Source organism: Suncus etruscus, chromosome 5, assembly GCF_024139225.1.
Source record: "Suncus etruscus isolate mSunEtr1 chromosome 5, mSunEtr1.pri.cur, whole genome shotgun sequence".
In the NCBI taxonomy this organism is placed as follows: Eukaryota; Metazoa; Chordata; class Mammalia; order Eulipotyphla; family Soricidae; genus Suncus; species Suncus etruscus.
In genome coordinates this window covers 11,425,955-11,447,768 of record NC_064852.1, presented here as the reverse complement: position 1 = coordinate 11,447,768, position 21,814 = coordinate 11,425,955, and the positions used below count along the sequence as shown (strand labels likewise).

At 40.8% G+C, this 21,814-nt stretch overlaps 1 protein-coding gene across 2 annotated transcripts in view; it reads left to right on the top strand.

The window, feature by feature from the left end:
* The first annotated feature begins 403 nt into the window (after positions 1–403).
* Positions 404–21,814, top strand: part of STRBP (spermatid perinuclear RNA binding protein) — a 67,773-nt gene continuing 46,362 nt past the window's right edge. For both annotated transcript variants that reach the window (XM_049774147.1, XM_049774146.1), the window contains exons 1-4: positions 404–566; positions 11,677–11,897; positions 15,605–15,770; positions 19,813–19,957. In XM_049774147.1, coding sequence (XP_049630104.1) covers positions 564–566; positions 11,677–11,897; positions 15,605–15,770; positions 19,813–19,957 — 535 coding nt within the window. In that variant the 5' untranslated portion in view covers positions 404–563. The remainder of the gene's footprint in view (positions 567–11,676; positions 11,898–15,604; positions 15,771–19,812; positions 19,958–21,814) is intronic.

Here is a 21,814-nt window from a genome sequence, read left to right as displayed (position 1 = left end):
ATCACTCCTTTGTCCTGTCACTTAGGCCTATCTTCAAAGGATACATTAGCATTTTATCTGGAAACTTGATTTTCTTCTGTGAAGCTTGTTTCCTTTTTTACCAATAACATTTATGGATTTCACACTTGATGCGAAACTAAGCATAAACAAACATTTTAAAAAAGTGGTTTCTTGGGGCCGGAGAGATAGCATGGAGGTGAGGTGTTTGCCTTTCATGCAGGAGGTCATCGGTTCGAATCCCGGCGTCCCATATGGTCCCCTGTGCCTGCCAGGAGCGATTTCTGAGCCTGGAGCCAGGAATAACCCCTGAGCACTGCCGGGTGTGACCCAAAAACCACAAAAAAAAAAAAAAAAAAAAAAAAAAAAGTGGTTTCTTTCTCTATTTTTTTTTCTTGCAGACATATCCCAGAGAACAAACCCTTCAGCCCTCTTTGCTATATTGACTGAGCTGTCAGCGGACTCAGGCTTATGAGGAGGTTCTGTCACAGAAGACAGTGTCTAGTCAAGACGACAAGAAAGAGGGGAAAGGATCGGAAAAAGAAGCTAAAATACTGTAGAGAACCATGGTAGGTTATTATTTACATTTTTTGGGTTTTGGGCTTCACCCCGTGGTGCTCAGGGGTCACGCCTGGATCTGCACTCAAAAAATCAGTCCTGGAGGGCTTGAGGTGCTGTATTGGATGCTGGGAATGGAACCTGGGTTCGTCATATGCAGGGTAGCAAGTACCCTCCCTACTTGCTGGGCTCTGGATCCTATTTACATTTTCTTTATTGGTTTAAAATTGATTCTCATAATTTAAAATTGGAGTGTTAGCAATAGGGTTCTCTTTTGGGGGGGGATTCTAGTGCTACCTTTTGATAAAGATGAACACACTGCTATTTCAACTAGTTCAGATTCGGTATGACCCTTTCAAACCACCAGATGGAGCTCCATGAGCCTAAATTCAAAGATGGAATGCTTAACATTATAAATAGTATTTTCTAGTAAAACATGGGCATAGCCACTGGATACATATAGCTCAGTGGTCCTCACACTGGCCCGCGGGCCACATATTGTATTTGTATCTGTTTTGTTTCTTCACTGCAAAATAAGATATATGCAGTGTGCATAAGAATTCCTTCATAAGTTTTGTTTTTACTATAGTCAGACCCTCCAATGGTTTGAGGGACTATTTAAAAAGTTTGAGGACCCCTGACATAGCTAATGGTGACCTTGAGTTAGAAATTATGTAAGTTTTAGGTCAAAGGACTGCAGTGCATGCTTTGCTTGTGGAAAGCCCCAAACAATAACAAAAGTAAAATAAAAATTAAATAAAGTCCTACAAAATTATGTCATTTTTCTCTAGTCTTTTACCTGGTGTTTACCATGGAAATTAAAAACTCAACCAGGGTTTGTGTGATAGCTCAAAGGGCTGTAGTGCATGCTTTGCCTATTGCAGCTGTGTGTGCAATAGGCACAATCCCTGGTATTGTATGGTACCCTGGAACATCCCTGGGAGCACTTCAAGTATCCCTTTGAGCACTAATGGCGCCCCAAAGCAAACAACTGATACATTAACGAAATTCCTCAGTCCATCTTTAATCATGGATAATGTGGAGTTTATGAATTTGTAGTAATGTATTGGAATTATTTACTTCAAAAAGCCACTTCCCCCCTTCAGTTTAAACATAGTAATTTTGGGTCACTGAACCCAAATATCAGGATACTTCACTTTTATGGGATGTTCAGTCTTCTGTGGGAGATGGGGGTGGAGATGTTATTTATTATTCACAGAGGCCAGCTGGGGCCACTCCCAGTGTGGGTCAGACTATTCAATCATAGTGAAAAGTGATGCTCAGAGAGCCCTAAGCTGCACCTGGCAATACTGAGTGTGGGGATTCAACTTGGGGCTTTGTGCATGCTCTGAGTCCCTTCAATTTTTTCCCCCTTGGTCGTGGAAATTTTTTCTTCTTCTGTTGAATTTGAGATGTTAGGAGAGATTGTAACACACATTTTCCTCCCTAACATTTTGAGTCTGGAAGATGTGTGAATTTCTTCCGAGTGTGTGTGAAAAGACTTATGTGAAAGATGTTATAAGTAGGGTTTTTGAAAAACAAACAACACAACAATATAAGTTATCAGTATATTTGAAATACGTTGTTTATTAAGTCTAATTTGTTTCTTAAATGTTAGGGCATTTGCCTTGCACGTGGCTGACCTAGGACAGACAAGGTTTGATCTCAGGTCCGACCACGGACCACCACCACCCCCCCCCCCCCCACCCCCCACCACCCCCCCTCCCCGCCCCATATGGTCTCCCAAGCCAGGAGCAATTTCTGAGAGTCACCAGGTGTGGTCCAAAAACCAAAACCAAACCAAACCGAAACAAAACTTTTTCCCAGTATTTTAGTTTAGTTGAAATTCTAATATTTTGTTTTGTTTTGTTTTGTTTTGTTTTGGCCACACCCGGTGTTGCTCAGGGGTCACTCCCAGGTATGCACTCAGAAATCGCTCTTGGCTTGGGACCATATGGGATGCTGGGGGTTCAAACCGTAGTCCATCCCAGGCCAGCATCGGCAAGGCATGCCTTACCACTCCACGCCACCACTTTGGTCCCTGAAATTCTAATATTTTATTTCTGTATGAGGAAAACATTAACTTGACATTTTTCTCTCATTAAATTTTTCGATAAAGGATAAAAAAACAACAGTGAATTGTCTTTTCTCTGATGTGGATTATTTGCCACTTCACCTCATTTATCTATTTTTAGTTTTGATTCTTTGGACTTAAAATAAATTCTTTTATATATGTATTATTTACCATTCTTGAAAAAGTCCTTTCTTCATTTCATTCTAAATTTAGCTTAGATTTTTCTGATGTTAAAATTCTGTTTTTATATAATTTAATTGGTCATTAGATATTTTCTTTCTTTTTTTTTTTTTTTTTTTGTTTGTTCGTTTTTGGGTCACACCCGGCAGTGCTCAGGGGTTACTCCTGGCTCTATGCTCAGAAATTGCTCCTGGCAGGCTTGGGGGTACCATATGGGATGCCGGGATTCGAACCACTGTCCTTCAGTGTCTAGGCAAATGCCCTACCGCTGCGTTACCTCTCCAGCCCCCAGTAGATTTTTTTTTTGGTTTTGGGCCACACCTGGTGACGCTCAGGGGTTACTCCTGGCTATGCACTCAGAGTCGCTCCTGGCTTTGGGGACCATATGGGACACTGGGGGATCGAACTGCGGTTCGTCCTAGGCCAGCACTGGCAAGGCAGGCACCTTACCTCTACGCCACCATGCCGGCCCCCCCCAGTAGATATTTTCTAATCTTTCCTATTGCTTTTCTTTTTAGAGATCAGATTTTACTTTGTTTAATTTAATTTTTGGTCATGCCTGGCAGTGTTAAGGACTTACTCCTAGTTTTACACTCAGGAATTATTCCTGGTAGTGCCAGGGACCATATGGAATTTCCTACCCACTGTATTACTGCTCTGACCCCAGATCGGATTTGAAGATTTTTGTTTGTTTCTAAATAGTTTATTTGATTGGGGGAGGCTTTCATGGCAGTGCTTGGCCCCACTCTTTTTAAATATAATTACTTTATTTAAGCACCATGGTTACAAAATTGGTCATGATTGAGTTTCAGTCATAGAATGTACACCACCCTTCAGCAGTGCACATTTCCTGCCACCATGTCCCCAGTTTCCCTACCACCCTCTCCTGCCTGCTTTCTGGGCAGTCATTTGATATATCTGTCTCTCCCTCTCCCCCCCCCCCCTTTTCTGTCTCTCTCTTCCTCTCTTCCTCCACCCCCAGTGGTCAGTTCCAACTAGCATTTATACAGTGGTCTGTTCACTACCTTAACTTCATTCACCACTCTTTGTGGAAGGTTTCCTATCAGGGACTGGTCCTCCTGATCCTTATCTGTATTGTCTTTGCATATTGATACCATATTTTATTTTTCTTAAGTCTCACAAATGAATGATACTCTTTTTTTTTTTTTGGTTTTTGGTTTTTGGGTCACACCCGGCAGTGCTCAGGGGTTATTCCTGGCTCCATGCTCAGAAATAGCTCCTGGCAGGCACGGGGGACCATATGGGACACCGGGATTCAAACCAACCACCTCTGGTCCTGGATCGGCTGCTTGCAAGGCAAACGCCGCTGTGCTCTCTCCGGGCCCTGATGCCAAGGTCTTTAATCCATTTTGATTTGACCTTTGTGCATGATGTTAAAGAGAAGTCTGAGTTTATTTTTTTTTTTTTTGCATGTAGTTGACAGTTTTCTCAGCACCACTCTTGTAAAGGCTTTCCTTTCTCCACTTTGTATTTGTTACCAAAGATTAATTGATCATATACGGGGGGGGGGGGCGGGGTGCGCTCAGCCTCAGAATATGAAGTCTATTCCACTGATCTGAGGATCCGTCTTTATTTTAATACCATGCAGCTTTAATGACTGCTGCTTTATATTATAATTTAAAATTGGGGAAAGTGATGCCTCTTATCTTCTTTTTCCCAATAGCTTTAGCTATTCATGGATGTTTATGCGTTTCAAGAGTGTTTGATTCACTTCTTTGAAGAATGTCATGGGTATTCTTATAGGGATTGCATTAAATCTGTACAATTTTTTGGGACATATTACCATTTCAGTTATGTTTAACATAATTTAATGGACCCTCTCAGTCCATGAACAGGGTATATATATGTCAAACTTATGTCCCCTTTTATTTCTTGAAGCAGTTCTTTTTGTATATGTTTTTTCATCTCTGGTTAAGTTGACTTGGTTTCTGAGGCAAAGTTGTGAATAGGATTGTTTTTTTAATGTCTCTTATGTTTCATATTTGTATACAGAAAAACCATGCATTTTTGCATATTAATTTTGTAGCTTGCCACTTTACTATACAAATATATTGTTTCTGTAAGCTTTTTGATAGAATCTTCAGGATTTTCTAAGGGTAGTATTGTCATATCTGCAAAGAGTAAGAGCTTGACTTCTTCCTTTCCTATATGGATGTTGAGGCCTATTCTTGTCTCTATACTCAGGCACAAGGCAAGCCTCTTAATCCCTATATAGTTCTTTCTGTCCTTCCTTTTGCTTTTTAATTTAAAATGCTAACTTAGCTTATTACTGTACCTTTTCTTTCTTTTTAATTTAAAACTTGCTCTCATATATATATTTTTTTGGTTTTTGGGCCAACCCATGCCACTCGGGTTACTCCCTGAATTTCTCTTTCTTTCTTTCTTTCTTTCTTTCTTTCTTTCTTTCTTTCTTTCTTTCTTTCTTTCTTTCTTTCTTTCTTTCTTTCTTTCTTTCTTTCTTTCTTTCTTTCTTTCTTTCTTTCTTTCTTTCTTTCTTTCTTTCTTTCTTTCTTTCTTTCTTTCTTTCTTTCTTTCTTTCTTTCTTTCTTTCTTTCTTTCTTTCTTTCTTTCTTTTTCTTTCTTTCTTTCTCTCTCTCTCTCTCTCTCTCTCTCTTTCTTTCTTTCTTTCTTTCTTTCTTTCTTTTTCTTTCTTCTCTTTTCTTTCCTTCTTTCTTTCCTTCTTTCCTTCCCTCTCTCTCTCCTCTCTCTCTCTCTCTCTCTCTCTCTCTCTCTCTCTCTCTCTCTCTCTCTCCCCTCTCTCCTCTCTCCTCTCTCCTTTCTCCTCTCTTTATATTGCTTTATATTGTTTTCCAAAAAGGTTGGACCAGTCCACATTTCTACCAGCAGTGAATGAGGATCTTTTTTTCCCTGCATCCTTGCACTTCGTTTTTAGGGCTGATGCCAGTGTCTGTGTTGTGAGGTGAACTCATTGTTGTTTTCACCAGCATTTTCTTGATGAGCAGTGATGTAGAACATTTTTTCATATGTCTTTTGACCATTTATATGAAGAATATATGAGGAAGTTTCTGTTCATTTCTTCTCCCCATGTTTTGACAGGATTGCATTTTTCTTGTTGTAAAATTCTGCCAGTTCTTTATATTAGCTTGAATGTTAATTGGATGAGTGGGTGAGTACAGTCATGTGGACTGTCTTTGTTTTCTGATCATTGTTTACTTTGAGGTGCAGAAGTTTCTTAATATAATTCCATCTATCTTTGTTTCCAATTCCTTGGTCAGTGGAGTTGCATCCTTAGCTTCAATGTCTTGGAGAGCTTTCCCTATGTTTTCTTTATTTCCTCTACTTTATGGTCTGATATTGAGGCCTTTAAACTATTTTGATTTGACTTGTTCATGGTGTTAGAAAGAGATCTGAGTTCATTTCAGTTCTGGTGGTGCTCACAGTTTTCTCTCTGTTCTATTCAGGGACCTCTCCTGATGAGCTTGGGGTTGTATGGGGTATTGGAGGGAGATTGAACCTGTGTTGGACATGTATAAAGCAAGCACTGTACCTGCTGTAACTCTCACCCTTGAGTTTATTTTTTTGCATGTGGCTGTCCAGTTTTTTCAACCAGTTTTCAATAAATGGCTGACCATATTTGTTAAACAGGCTTTCCTTACTCCTCTTCAAATTTTTACTACTCTATCAATAATAAACTGACCATATACTTTTGAGGGTTTGGCCTTTTTCTTGATTTTTTTTTTTTTAGTTCTATTCCATTGATCTGAGGGTCTTTCTTTATTCACATATATACCATACTATTTAAGTTACTACCTCGTCTTAGTACAGTTTGAAGTTGAGGAAAGTGTAGCCTCTCATCTTTGGCTTTTTGGGTGGGTTTATTGTTTTATATGCATTTTCAGGAGTGTTTGATCTTATCTTTCTTTTTTCCTTTTTAGGTTTTTGGGCTACACCCGGTGATGCTCAGAGGTTACTCTTGGCTAGGGGACCATTTGGGACGCTGGGTATTGAACCCAGGTCCACCTGGGTCAGCCACGTGCAAAGCAAACAACCTACTGCTGTGCTATTGCTCCAGCCCTTTAGTTTTGTAATACCTTGTTTAAAATATTTGCACTTAGGTTCATTAGGCATATCAGTCTGTATTTCTTTGCTGTGCTATCTTTGTCTGCTTTTGATATTGGAAATAAATATTTGCTTTATAGAAACTTTTGTTTGTGAGTGTTTTTGTTTTTTTAGTTTCCTAGAAGAGATGGCAAAGGATTGGCATTAACTCTTTTCTCAAGGTTTGAAAGATCTTACAGGTAAATCCATCTGAGCCTGGGCTTTTGCTCTGGTGAAGACTTTTGATTACCATTTCAAATTTCTCAATGAGCAAAGGTCTATTTAGGTGTTTCATATCTTCTTGATTCAGTCCTGAGAAGTCATAGGATAGAAGAATTTATCCATTTAAGTTTTCTCATTTTATGTTATGAAACTTTTCATAGTGCGGCCAGAGAGGGATAGCATAGTAGGTAGGGCACTTGCCATACATGTAGTTGACCGGGTTCAGTGGTCTCCCATTTAGTTTCCTGACCTGTCAGGAGTGATTTCTGAGTGTAGAGTCAAGAGTAGGGGCCAGCATGGTGGCGCTAGAGGTAAGGTGTCTGCCTTGCCTGCGCTAGCCTAGGACGAACCTAGGTTCAATCCCGCGGCGTCCCATATGGTCCCCCAAGCCAGGCGCGATTTCTGAGCTCATAGCCAGGAGTAACCCCTGAGTATCAAACGGGTGTGGCCCAAAAACCAAAAAAAAAAAAAAAAAAGAGTAACCCCTGAGCATCGTCAGTTGTGATCACATCCCACAAAAGATTTTCAAAGTAATCCTTGATAATTATTTGAATTTCTGTGGTGTCTCGTGATGTCTCTTCATTCATTTCTGATTCAGTTAATTATGGATCTCTCTCATTCTACCGGTTTGTTGATTTTGTTTATATTTTTCAGAGAACCAGCTTTTGGTTTTATTGGTCTTTGGAATAGTTTTATAGATTTCGATTCATTAATGTCTGCTTTAAATTTTCTTTTCTTTCTCCTGCTTGCTTTGAGTTCCTTTTGATGATCATTTTCCAGTTCCTTAAGCTGTGCAGTTAGATTTCTTTATGTGGGACCTTTCTTCCTGATGAATGTTTGCTAAGATATGAATTTTCCGCTAAACACTACTTTAGAACTATGTTCAACAAGTTCTCTTGTCTTCTTTCTTTTATGTATCCAGAGATCTTTTGATTTCCTCTTTGATTCATGAGTTTTTTAGTCGTGAACTGTTTAATTTCTAGTTTTTTTGGGGGGAGGGGTGTGGGTTCACACCTGGCAGTGCTCAGGAATTACTCCTGGCCCTGTGCTCAAAAATTACTCCTGGAAGGATTGGGGACCACATGGGATGCTGGGAATCTTAACCGGGGTCTTTCCTGGGTTGGCTGCATGCAATGCAAGCACCCAACTGCTGTGCTATCGCTCAGGCCCCAATTTCTAGGTTTTTGAATTATTTCTCTATTTCCGTTTGTGATCAACTTCTATTTTCAGTTTGCTATGGTCTGAGAAGATATTAGTTGATCTGATCTCTATTCTCTTGACTTTATGGGTACTATGTTTTGTGATTCAGAATGTGGTTATTCTTGGAGAATGCCCCATGGCATTTGTCTTGGAAAAGAATGTGTATCTTGCTGTTTGGAGATGAAAAGCCCTATCTATATCTGCCTCCCCTCGAAACTAGGCTTCTCTTCTCTCTGTTCCTTTAAGTACTATATTTTTTGCCCTATAAGACGCATCTGACCATAGACTAACATAGTTTTTAGACAAGGAAAACAAGAGACGTCAGGAGACTGGCACTGGAAACAGTCAGCCTGTGATGCCAAAGTATATTGACAGTACACTTGTCCACACCATGTTAAACACATTTACCTAACTTTAATTTTAATCAGAAAATAAAAAACAGGGCCCGGAGAGATAGCACAGTGGCGTTTGCCTTGCAAGCAGCTGATCCAGGACCAAAGGTGGTTGGTTCGAATCCCGGTGTCCCATATGGTCCTCCGTGCCTGCCAGGAGCTATTTCTGAGCAGACAGCCAGGAGTAATCTCTGAGGATCGCTGGGTATGGCCCAAAAAACAAAAAAGAAAAAAAAAAGAAAAAAAAAAAAGAAAAAGAAAAAGAAAATAAAAAATATTAAAAATACACATTTCATGGGGCCAGAGAGACATCATGGAGGTAGGGCATTTGCCTTGCATGCAAAGGATGGTGGTTCGAATCTCGGCATTCCATATGGTCCCCTGAGCCTGCCAGGAGCAATTTCTGAGTGTAGAGCCAGGAGTAGCTCCTGAGCACTGCCAGATATGACCTAAAAAAAAAAAAAAAAAAATTAAGGGGCTGTTGAGATAGCACAGGGGTTAATATGCTGTCTTGCATGTGGCTGGCCTGGTTGGATCCCCAGTATTTTATACTGTCTCCCAAGTTATACCTGAGCACAGAAAAGGAATGAAGGAAGGAAGGAAAGGAGGGAGGGAGGGAAGGTAGGGAAGGTAGGATGGGAGAAAGAGAGAAAGAAAGGAAGATGGGGCCGGAGAGATAGCATGGAGGTAAGGCGTTTGCGTTGCATACAGAAGGTTGGTGGTTTGAATACCGGCATCCCATATGGTCCCCCAAGCCTGCTAGGAGTGATTTCTGAGCACAGAGCCAGGAGTAACTACTGAGCACTGCCAGATGTGACCCAAAACCAAAAAAAAAAAGAAGGAAAAAAGAAGAGAAAGAAAAAAAAACACATTCACTCCATAAGATGCACAGACATTCCCTCCAGCTTCGTGTGTGTGTGTGTGTGTGTGTGTGTGTGTGTGTGTGTGTGTGTCTGTCTGTCTGTCTGTCTGTCTGTCTGTCTGTCTGTCTGTCTGTTTTGGTTGGTGGTGGTGTTTGTTTTCTTTGACACACTTTGGGTCTCCTACTGACATTAGTGTTCCAAGTCTCTTCACATCACGTGTCTTGGCTGTTATTTCTTCCACCTGCTATTCTTCCTCTTTTTCCTTTTCTTCTGGAATTTTTATAATGTAGAGGCTTTCCTTATTACTGTTAAATGTCTTTTTTTCCCCCCTCATTAAGTATTCACCCCTTTTCCTATTTATTGATGATGGTCTGTGCCTACCTGGTTCTCAAGGTCACTGATTCTATTTTTGGCTTCTACTCTTATTCTTAAAATGCTTTGATTCTATTTCAGTGAATATTTGGATTTCTCTCTGCTGAGATTTCTTTGATTTTATTGACATTCTCTTCCAATGATTTAATTTGTTCTTCGAAAGAACTGTGCTCTTAGTTATCCATGGCAGTGCCAGCAGATTTGATGTACCCAAGGACTTTCTCTTGACCTCAGGTCCATCTGTTGAACAGCTGATTCCCCCCCCCCCACACACACACACTTTTTTCTGTTATTTCTGGTGATTCTTGGGTGTTAAGAGTGGAGCTCTGGGGGCCGGCGAGGTGGCGCTAGAGATGTGTCTGCCTTGCAAGCGCTACCCAAGGAAGGACCGTGATTTGATCCCCCGCGTTCCATATGGTCCCCCCAAGCCAGGAGTAATCCCTGAGCATCAAACAGGTGTGGCCTGAAAAAAAAAAAAAAAGTGGAGTTCTGAGTTATAGGCAATCCAAGCAGTGATAGTGTTCTCTGTTTCAATATCAGGCTAGGGCTGATGACTCTACAACTTTCTGGCAGACTGCTGCCTTGTTAGGTTTTCTTAACAAAGAACTGAGTTAGACTGGGATCCATAGCAGCTGGGGCACCATAAGAACTTGAAAGTTGGAGGTGGGTGGGTGGTGGAGAACAGGGGGATTGAGGAGTAGAGCAGGTACCTAGAGGTATGCAGAAGTGTAGAGTGAATGGGGAGCCCACCTGGTTGTAAGAAGGGGAGAGACACAAGGAGTTCAGAGGACACTAGTGGTACTAGTGTCATCAGGGCAAGGAAGGGAGTCTTGAACTTTAATGTTAAAGTCATCACTATAGTATGAAATATCAATTTTAATTGTGTAAAGACTGAATTTGCCTGGAATGGAGTATTAGGTGCCACTATTCACCACTATGCTTCCTAGACATTCTATTTAAGCTAAAAAGAAATACCTATTTCTTGCAGATGTTGTACGATATGCATGGCTTTTAATGTGTTTGTTTTGGGTGGGGGTTGTTTCATGGCATGCCTGGTAGTAGGCTCCTCCTGGCTCTCTTCTCAGGGTTATGACTGAAGTAGCCACATACAAGCATGGTACTATTTGTGCAGCTCCTGAATTGCTTACTTTGAAGTGCTGACTCATACACATAGGGATAGTTGAAAGATAACATATACATAAGAGGACTGTGACCTGGATGAGTGAACCTTAAAAAAGCATCTTTTGTGTTCTGGCATGGACATCAGTAGAATGAGGTTTTGTTTTTCATTTTAGTGCAATTTGAAAAAAATTATTTCATAGGCCAGAGTGATAGTACAGAGGGTATGAAGTTCCTTTCCAATCCCTGGCATCCCATATGGTTCCCTGAGCCCATCAGGAGTGAGTACTGCCGAGTATGGAATCCAACCCCTCCTCCCTCAATCATTTCAGCTTTAAGTGTTTCAATGCTTTCAATTAAGTTCAATTTAGGATTGAACTTAATATATTTGTGTGTCACTTTTTTTGGGGGGGGGGTTGGGCCACACCTGTTGATGGTCGGGTTCATGCTTAGAAATCTCTCCTGGCTTGGGGACTATATGGGATGCCAGGGATTGAACCCAGGTTTATCCTGGGTCATTGCGCACAAGGCAAATACCCTATACTGCTCTGGCCCTGTCTATCACATTTTTTTTTCCAGTTAATTCTAATGTTGAAATAATTTCTTTCTTCTCTGATAGAGATCTATTCGCTCTTTTGCCAATGATGATCGCCATGTTATGGTGAAACATTCAACCATATATCCATCGCCAGAAGAACTCGAAGCTGTTCAGAATATGGTGTCTACTGTTGAATGTGCTCTTAAACATGTTTCAGATTGGTTAGATGAAACAAATAAAAGCACAAAAGCAGAGGGCGAGACAGAAGTGAAGAAGGAAGAGGCTGCAGATACCCATTCCAAGTGAGTGAGCCTGACCTTGGTATTACTATATTGTAGTGTCCTGAAGAGTCCATAGTGCCTTCCCAGTAGATGGTAGCTGGTGTATGGTGTTTTGTTTATTTATTTTGGTTTTTGGGTCATACCCAGCGGTGCTCAGGGGTTAATGCTTCTGGCTCTGCGCTCAGAAATTGCTCCTGACTGGCTCAGGGGGACCATATGGGATGCCAGGAACTGAACCCTGGTCCATCCCGGGTTGGCCGCATGCAAGGCAGACACCCTACCATTATGTTATCTCTGGTCCTGGGAGCTTGATTTAAAAAAAGAATTATAACAGAATATTTGTACATTAAAAGGTGAGATGAAACTTAGTAACTGGAGGCAAGTTCAGAAACCCTGTGCTGTGCTTAACTTAGAATTATCTTTAGGAGCATCTACACTATGACTGAAATAAGTAGAACTTACTTTGAAGGATAAACTTCATCATTTGACTTTGTTAGGTTTAGAACCATTACTTAGTTATAATATAAACAGGATAGAGGATACAGAATTCTATCCCTTCTCTGAATTGTAAGTCAGTGTCATAATATTTAAGAACAATGGGAAAGCATTGATATTCTTCTTTTTTTTTTATTGATACTCTTTTTATTTGCCGAATGATTTTCTTCCCTGAATCACCAGGGATTGATGAAGGGTTAACAGCGTGCAAGGCAGGTGCCTCAACTCATTATATACTATCGCCTACACCATATTTTACATTGTTATAAACTAACTCAAAGTCAAATATGTTGTACAGAATACCATTATGTGTATTGCTGGGAGTATTAGTACCTTTACTTTTGGAACAATGCTGGGGATGGAACCTAGGGCCTTACATATGTGAGGGCCTATACTGTGTACTCTTCTATGAACCACATCCCTCATGCTAGGACTCTTCATAATTTTAGGTAATCCCATGAATTGGGACCACTTGCTTTACCATTTTTCCTGCACATCCAATTCAGGACTGAATGAAGATTTAGTTTCTCTTCTGAGTCATAATTTTGTCTTTTATGTGATAAGTTCAAGTGTGTCATAATTTTAGTTTAGCATTTAATAAACAATGGATATTCATTTATTGAATACCAGCTACAGGAACATAATTTTTATATTATTTTACAGCATGTCTATTTGTCTCTTTGGGGGTGAAGTGGGCCTTTGTTTGATGCCTTGGTGGTGTAATGCTCAAGGCTGATTCCAGATCTGTGCTTGGAAGCATGTTGCTCCCTGGTGGTGCTCCAAGGTCTATGATGCTGAGGGTGAACTTTTGACTTATATGTACAAAGCATGTATTCCATGTTTCCCTTGAACTCTTCCTTGAGCCTGAGTATTACTGTTTCCTTCTCATTTGACTTGAGAAATTTTTATAGCTTCAGATTTGCTTCTGAGATGAAAAATGACTCTGAATCATTAGCAAACTTAAACCTGTTTAAGGATACTGAATGGATATGTGCGTGGAGATTTTTTTTTTTCCTTTGGAGGTGGCCACACTTGGCAGTGCCCAGGGGTTATTCCTGGGTCTGTGTCTCAGGAATCACTTCTGGCGGGCTCAGGGGGATGATGTCGGGTGCCAGGGATCAAACCCAGTTTAGTTACATGCAAGGCACATGTCCTACTAACTGGTCTGTCACTCTGGCCCCAGATTCAGGATTTATAATCAAGCCCATGGAATTCCAGATACAGTTTTCTTTTTCTTTTCTTTTTTTTCTTTTCTTTTTTTGTTTTTTTTTTTTTTGTTTGTTTTTGTTTTTGGGTCACACCCAGCAGCGCTCAGGGGAGTTACTCCTGGCTCTATGCTCAGAAATCGCCCCCAGCAGGCTCGGGGGAACCATATGAGATGCCGGGATTTGAACCACCGTCCTTCTGCGTCTAAGGCAAACGCCTTACCGCTGTGCTATCTCTCCGGCCCCCTAGATATAGTTTTCTTAGCTTCTATCCTTTAGCTCCTAATGACTGAGATGGAAAAGTTCAGAGATTAGTTTTTGCTAATTTTTTCAATTAATTTTTATTAATTTTAATTAATTAACTTGTAAATTAAATTTTTACAAATTAATTTGTAAAGGTAGCATTTTTCTAGTAAACTCAGAGAGAATAGATTGAGTTTGGGCAGCAGTGAAAGAAGAGAAAAATGTAATTCTGAGCAAAAGCCTGTGTGTGAGAAAGTACAGGGAGGAACTGTTTGAAGCAGTGGTTCTCAAAGTCACTAGGCATTCTGCCCCCTTTTCAAAACAACAGCAACAACAAAAGCACTGGTTCAGACTCTTTTACCCTTCTCTGCTGATACTAAGACTTAAAGTCAGATTTTAAAGTTCCTTCGTGACCTCTGATTTAGATACTTCTCTTTACAAAACTTGCAAACACCAAAATAATGTAAAAATTTGAATATTGTACTCAAACCAACTTGAGTTTAAAATCAGCCTTTGCCAATTTATCCTATGAAGAATTATTCTGAGATTCACATGTTTTGTCCTTCAAATGCAGACTTCTTGTGAAATTTAAATGAGAATGAGTGGCTTGTAGTTTTCAGATGTTACTTTCTCTTCTTTTAGCAAGTCACTACTTTTTTTACTTTAAAGTGGAAAACTCGGGGCATGAGAGATTGGGCCTTTTTTAGTGTGTTTTTATTCTCAAACACTTGTTTACTTGTTAAAGACTGCTAATTTAATTACATCCCACTTGTGATTGAGGATAATGAACAAATTAACTATTAAAATCAAGGATAGAGACTAACAGTTTTTTAAGTGCACCATTTATAACTCGATATTCATTGTGAGTGTTTATTCATCTTGCTGTTACTGGATTTGGAATGTATATATTAGCAAATTATATTTGGCCTAGTCCTCCTTCCCTCAGCTTTTTACTTTTAGTTTTCTACTTTTCTCATAATTTCTCTTAGAATGATGCAGTTGGAAGGGATCTTAACTTATTTAGCTGTCAACAGTTTACAGTTTTGAGTACCAAGCCAGGAGACATCTACTAAGAGTAGAGTGTAGGTTTTCATGTTTCCACTCTCATACTTTCTTACTACATGATGTTTCTCATACCTTTCTCCCTAAAAGTAAGTTTTTTGTAATAAGCAATTTTTGAAAAATAAGGGAATAACATTTATTTTCCCTTAAAATATGTAAGATTAAAAGTCCTATAGAAATTTGCCTCTTATTGACCAAATGGTAAAGATAACTTTATGAGTCTTTAAATCTGAGACTTAGGGGCCAAAGTCATAGTACAGTGTAGAGCATTTGTCTTGTACATGGCCGACCCAAGTTCAATCCCTGGCACCATGTATGATATCTTTTTTTTTTTTTTTTTTTTTTTTGGTTTTTGGTTTTTGGGCCACACCCGGTAACGCTCAGGGGTTACTCCTGGCTATGTGCTCAGAAGTTGCTCCTGGCTTGGGGGACCATATGGGACACCGGGGATCGAACCGCGGTCCGTCCAAGGCTAGCGCAGGCAAGGCAGGCACCTTACCTTTAGCGCCACCGCCCGGCCCCAATGTATGATATCTTGAGCCCTGCCAAAACTGATCCTTGAGCACTGCCAGGTGTAGAAGACTCCCTGCTCCCCAGTTCAAGATGTAATTCTGTGGAATTTCAGGTTTATCCACTATGTAGCTATTCGGGAAGCCAAATATGTATTAATTTATAGCCTTGGAAATAGGTTGTACAAGTAATCTTTCAGAGTTTTATTTTTAGGGATCAAGGTGGTCGGACATTGTGTGGTGTGATGAGGATTGGCCTGGTTGCAAAAGGCTTACTGATTAAAGATGATATGGACTTGGAGCTGGTTTTAATGTGCAAAGACAAACCCACAGAGACCCTTTTAAATACAGTCAAAGATAATCTTCCTATTCAGATTCAGGTGAGTACAGTTTAATTACAACTTTGATTACAATTAAATATTTGCAAAAGGTGAAAATGGTATATGACCTTATTGAAGTTAATCATAGTTAAAGGGTAGATATGGACAGAAGGAATATCACCACTCTGGGCAAGAAATTCATTCCATTTAAAGCAAACTTCTGGTGAGTAGTACTCACTGGTTATGTTTAACAATTAAAATAACTTTTAAGGTATAGTCTTGGATTGGGGTTGTTGTGTGGGAGAGAACTCAGGGGCCTGGAGGGCCAGACACTCACCATGAAACCCTACAGTTCAGTGCAGTCTAGCAGCTTGCACTTCTTAGTGCTGCAAGTGCCTCAGAGGACTGCAGTACTTTGGTTGGGACTTCATCCTGGTGCCTCAGGCCCTGTGCCCCTCATCAGCAGAGCTCTCTTCCTGGGCCCCCAGTCTTATATTTTTTCATGTGTATACCAGTCTTAATTTTATACACCACATCACTCAGCATTATAAACACTTTTAGAGGTTATTTTTTGTAACTCCACCCTGGATTTAGATGTACCTATCTGAGACCCGCCCATTTCTGGGAGGGGTCTTGGGAACCAGATATTATGTGTGACCTTACCTGCAAGACCCCGCCCATTCCTGGGAGGGGTCTTGGAATAGGTAGATAAGCCTTTGAGCCAGGGGATTAGGGCCGTTTGCCCTGCTGGGCTCTCTGGCTTTTGGGTCTCTGCGTTCTGGTCTTTGACCAGCATGGAGCCCAAAGGGAGATGGCTGAAAGGAGTTAAGATGCAGGGCTAGCGAAGAATGGCTGTGCTTGAAAGGTTATGATAGAAACCACACATGTGGTGGATAGGGATGAATAAAGTTGATGCTTCCTGATGCCTGTCCCTGGATGAGTCTGATTCTGCCGTTCACCTGGGCCTGGGACCTGCCGGCTGGATGGGGGTTGCGGAGCCACGTGGCCTGGGATGGCAGAGAAGAATCTCTCCATCCACGTCCATCATTAATTATTTGATTCAACAATTTTTTTTTTTTTTTTTGGTTTTTGGGCCACACCTGGCACTGCTCAGGGGTTACTCCTGGCTGTCTGCTCAGAAATAGTTCCTGGCAGGCACGGGGGACCATATGGGACACCGGGATTTGAACCAACCACCTTTGGTCCTGGATCAGCTGCTTGCAAAGCAAACGCTGCTGTGCTATCTCTCTGGGCCCGAGGTTATTTTTTTTAAGGATCCAGAAGGACTATAGACAGTGGGACACACTCATGGATGATAACTTTTGAAGTTAAGGACTCAGTTACTTAAAGTTACCCAGTCACTCTGGTAATGGAAAGGCACTACAGATTTTTTTTCCCTCCAGATCTTGTAGGGATGCATTTAGGAAATGCTGAGTCTCTGCTTCCTATAGGGTTCTAATTGAGGGCCCTCTGAGCTGAAGAGGACCTGTTGATCTCAGGCTCACTTGTACCCTGGACCTGCCCTTGTCAACTGCTCCCAGGGCCAGTTCCCAATCCGTGTGTGTGTGTGTGTGTGTGTGTGTGTGTGTGTGTGTGTGTGTGTGTGTGTGTGTGTGTGTGTATGTGTGTGTAGTGTGTGTTTGGTTTTGGGGCCATACCCACTGGCACTCCCAATCCGTGTGTGTGTGTGTGTGTGTGTGTGTGTGTGTGTGTGTGTGTGTGTGTGTGTGTGTGTGTGTGTGTGTGGTTTTGGGGCCATACCCGCTGGCACTCCCAATCCGTGTGTGTGTTACTCCCAATCCGTGTGTGTGTATGTGTGTGTGTGTTTGGTTTTGGGGCCATACCCGCTGGCACTCAGGTTACTCCTGGCTCTGTGCTCAGAAATTGTTCCTGGTAGGCTTGGGGGACTATATGGTATGCTGGGAATCAAATATAGTTTCGTCCCGGGTAGACCGCATGCAAGGTATTTGCCCTATTGTTGTACTATCACTCAGCCCCCCCCTTTTTTTGTTAATTGTTTTTATATTTGAATTTCTTCTAAAAGGCTTCTCTCCAATTAATTTGTATTTTATTAGTTAATTTTACTATTCTTTTTCACTAGTTGTTACTATAGTAACAACCTTTTTTTTTTTTTTTTTGGGCCTCACCCAGCGGTGCTCAGGGGTTACTCCTGGCTGTCTGCTCAGAAATAGCTTCTGGCAGGCATGGGGGACCATATGGGACACCAGGATTCGAACCAACCACCTTGGGTCCTGGATTGGCTGCTTGCAAGGCAAACGCCGCTGTGCTATCTCTCCGGGACCAGTAACAACCTTTTATACTGTTTTTTAGAACTATCTTCCTGATTTCTTGGTTTGTTTTTGGGGCTACACCCAGTAGTGCTTGGGGACTGCCTTAGCTTTGTGCTCAGGCTGAACATAGGGTGAACTCTACTTACTGTAGGTTACGTTCAGGGGAACTTTTGATTCTGGAGATTGAACTAGGCCGGCTTCATCCAAGGCAAGCATCTTAACTCTCTCCATCCTATCTTACTATCTGTTCAGAATGGCCTCTGGTTTTTGAAATCTTATTATTCTTGACATTCAAATTTGTGTTTTGGGGTCAGAGAGAGAGTTTAGTAGTTAGGGTGCTTGCCTTCTGCATTGCCAACCTGGGTTCAATCCCCAAATGATCCCCTGAACCCATCAATAGTGATCCTTTGGCACAGAGCCAGGAGTAAACTCTGAGCACTGAGACTCAGGCTACTCCTGGTCTGTGCTCAAAAATTACTCCTGGCAGGCTCTGGAGATTATATGAGATATTGGGGATCGAACTCCCTATGTAGTTTATTAAAGTACTAATGTATAATACTACATCAGATAAAATGTGTGATTTTTAAATAGTTTATTGTTTTGTGAAAGAACTAATGTATGTTTCCCGGTATATGTCAGAGGGCTTGTTCCATAATGATAGGTCTCTGGAATGATCTTTGAGATCTGGGCTTTTAGATTTTGGTGGAGTGTATTTGCAGGACTCTGTGGTGTCAGGGATCAACCAGAGTTTGCCATTGCAAGTCAAGCCGCTTAAACCCTCTTCTTTGAGCTGTTACTGCCACTCTGGTGGTCTTCAGGGGCCTCCAGGTCTGCACCTGGCTGTGCTCAGGGGATCAGAGCCCTGAACAGTGCATCAATTGCTATACATCCCAGCCTCCTAGAAGTTGACATAATATTATGCAAAAATCTGCATTCTCATATGAATTTCTCACACACACAAGTTCCTTTTAGATTTATAGACTGTCCCTTAGTGACTCTATAATTCTCTATAACTATTTCGGGAAAAATAATGAAAGAGCCAGTGAAATAGTATATACTCTTTTTTGTCTGTTTGTTTGTTTGTTTGTTTTTTGGGGCCACACCCATTTGATGCTCAGGGGTTACTCCTGGCTACGAGCTCAGAAATCGCTCCTGGCTTGGGGGGACCATATAGGACGCCGGAGGATCGAACCGTGGTCCGTCCTATGCTAGCGCTTGCAAGGCAGATACCTTACCTTACCACCTTCCTGGCCCCATAGTATGTACTCTTAAGGTATTTTCCCTGCATGTGGAAAATCCTGGTTTCATCCGTCATACTGAATATGGCTCCCTGGACACACTACCAAGAGGAATCCTTAAACATAGATCCAGGAGTCTGCCCCTGAAACCTCTAGTTGGGATGACACCACACATCCAATTTTACCAGTGGTCATATAGTGGTGCTGTTTGTTGTTTACTTAAAGTATTAGAAAAAGTGGTTTTAAATATTATTTCATAATTATAAAATAGTTGCTACTTTTTGAGGGGTGAAAGATTGTTGGTAAATTAGGAGAGAGAAAGAGAGAGGAGAGAGAAAAATGTTTTATCCTTCAAGAATCAGTTAAATACTCTCAACCAGAGAAAGAGGGGGGGGGAGAGGGAGAGGGAGAGAGAGAGAGAGAGAGAGAGAGAGAGAGAGAGAGAGAGAGAGAGAGAGATGTTTTATCCTTAAAGAGTCAAATCTTTCAGCCTAATAATACAGTTGAAAATGAGGTTTTTTTTTTTTTTAGATTTTAATCTATTGGGTGTTTTGTAATCTTGGTCACTTTCAGAAACTCACGGAAGAGAAATACCAAGTGGAACAATGTGTAGATGAGGCATCTATTATTATTCGGAATACGAAAGAGCCCACATTAACTTTGAAGGTGATACTTACTTCCCCTCTAATTAGGGATGAATTGGAAAAGAAGGATGGAGGTACACCTATACATATATATTTTTATATTTTGTTTATGTCAAGCCTTTTGAATGCTATGTTAACAATATTTTATGAATTTGACTTAACTATATTTGTTTTATGCCATTCATAGTATTTTAAGCAATGTTATTTCTATATAATCATTTTGTTAATTTGATTTTAAAATACAGAAATGTGATAAAACATTAGTGATAAACTCTACATTAGTTTCTCCCCACATTAGCCCTTAATTATATAATACTGTGACATTCTATTTTACTAGGTTTAGCATCGAATTGCTATTGGTATCTAACCTTTTCTATATAGTTTGTATAGTGATCTGATTTCAGCATAAAATATGGTCTATAAATATGTTTTCAAAGTTTTACTCACAGTTTTGAAATTACTTGCACATTGCTTTTGATTTTAAATAACTGTATAACTTTGTAAGATTTGTGCTTTACCCACTTGCTTGTGTGTAAAACATGTGGATAATGGGGCCGGGAAGGTGGCGCTAGAGGTAAGGTGTCTGCCTTACAAGCGCTAGCCAAGGAACGGACCGCGGTTCGATCCCCCGGCGTCCCATATGGTCCCCCCAAGCCAGGGGCGATTTCTGAGCACATAGCCAGGAGTAACCCCTGAGCGTCAAACAGGTGTGGCCCAAAAACCAAAAAAAAAAAAAAACAAAAAAAGTGGATATTATATATATATCATATATATATATATGATATATATATATATATATATTTTTTTTTTTTAAAGTAGAATCTGGGCTGGAGTGATAGTACAGTGGGTAGAGCATTTGTCTTGCATGCAGCTGGCCCAGGCTCAATCCGTGACATCCATATGGTCCCCTGAGCCTGCCAGGAGTGATTCCTGAACTCAGAGCCAGGAGTAATCCCTGAGCACCACTGAGTATGCCCCAAAGTAAACAAACAAATAAAAATCTGACGTGACCTTTTTCTAGGGGGTTTGTGATTATGATATTGTGGGTATCATATTTTAATTACTTTCTTCTGAAGTGGAAATGAATTTCTATATGGCAAATGTTGTCCTTAAGTTGAATGTGGAATCTAGTTTTGTTGGAATTGGGTTTCTTATTTCTTCTATTATTCTGTTAGCTTGTTTCTACCTCTCAATCGCTTTCTCTGGAAATTTGCTATGTAATATGGTTCTCTGTCAGCCCTTTGCATACTGTTCAAAATAGGTCACTAAAAGATTCCAAGATTTCGGGGCTGGAGAGATAGCATGGAGGTCAGGCGTTTGCCTTGCATGGAGAAGGCCGGTGGTTCGAATCCCGGCATCCCATATGGTCCCCCAACCCTGCAGGAGACGATTTCTGAGCATAGAGCCAGGAGTAACCCCTGAGCGCTGCCGGGTGTGACTCCCCCCCCCCCCCCAAAATAAAAGATTTCAAGATTTCTTTGTAAGCTAAATCTCCTCATTTGATGTTACTGTTTTGTGAGATGTTGTAAAATGAAAGAATCAACCTCAATACTGTTTCCCACAAGTTAACTTCCTCTCCTTTTAAATGGCATATTTGTTTTGCAGCTGTCCTTAATCTCCCAGTCCTGTTGGTGACTCACTTGTTATCCCTTGCAATTTTCTCATTTTCTCTAATCTTGGCTTTGTCAAAGACAGTTTCTTATTCTGTAGTAGTAGTTTTATGTACTCGTGGGCAACATTGAGACCTGTGCACACCTGAGCAATTATACCCAGGCGGTACAATTCTGTAGGACTCTGTTCTTCACATGAGCATTTCCACTCCTTCCCTTCCCCACCGCTACAGTTATTTTTAGTAAGATGAAGTAAAATTCAGAGGCCATAGTGATAGTACAGCAAGTAGGACATTTGCCTTGCATGTGGCAGACCCAGGT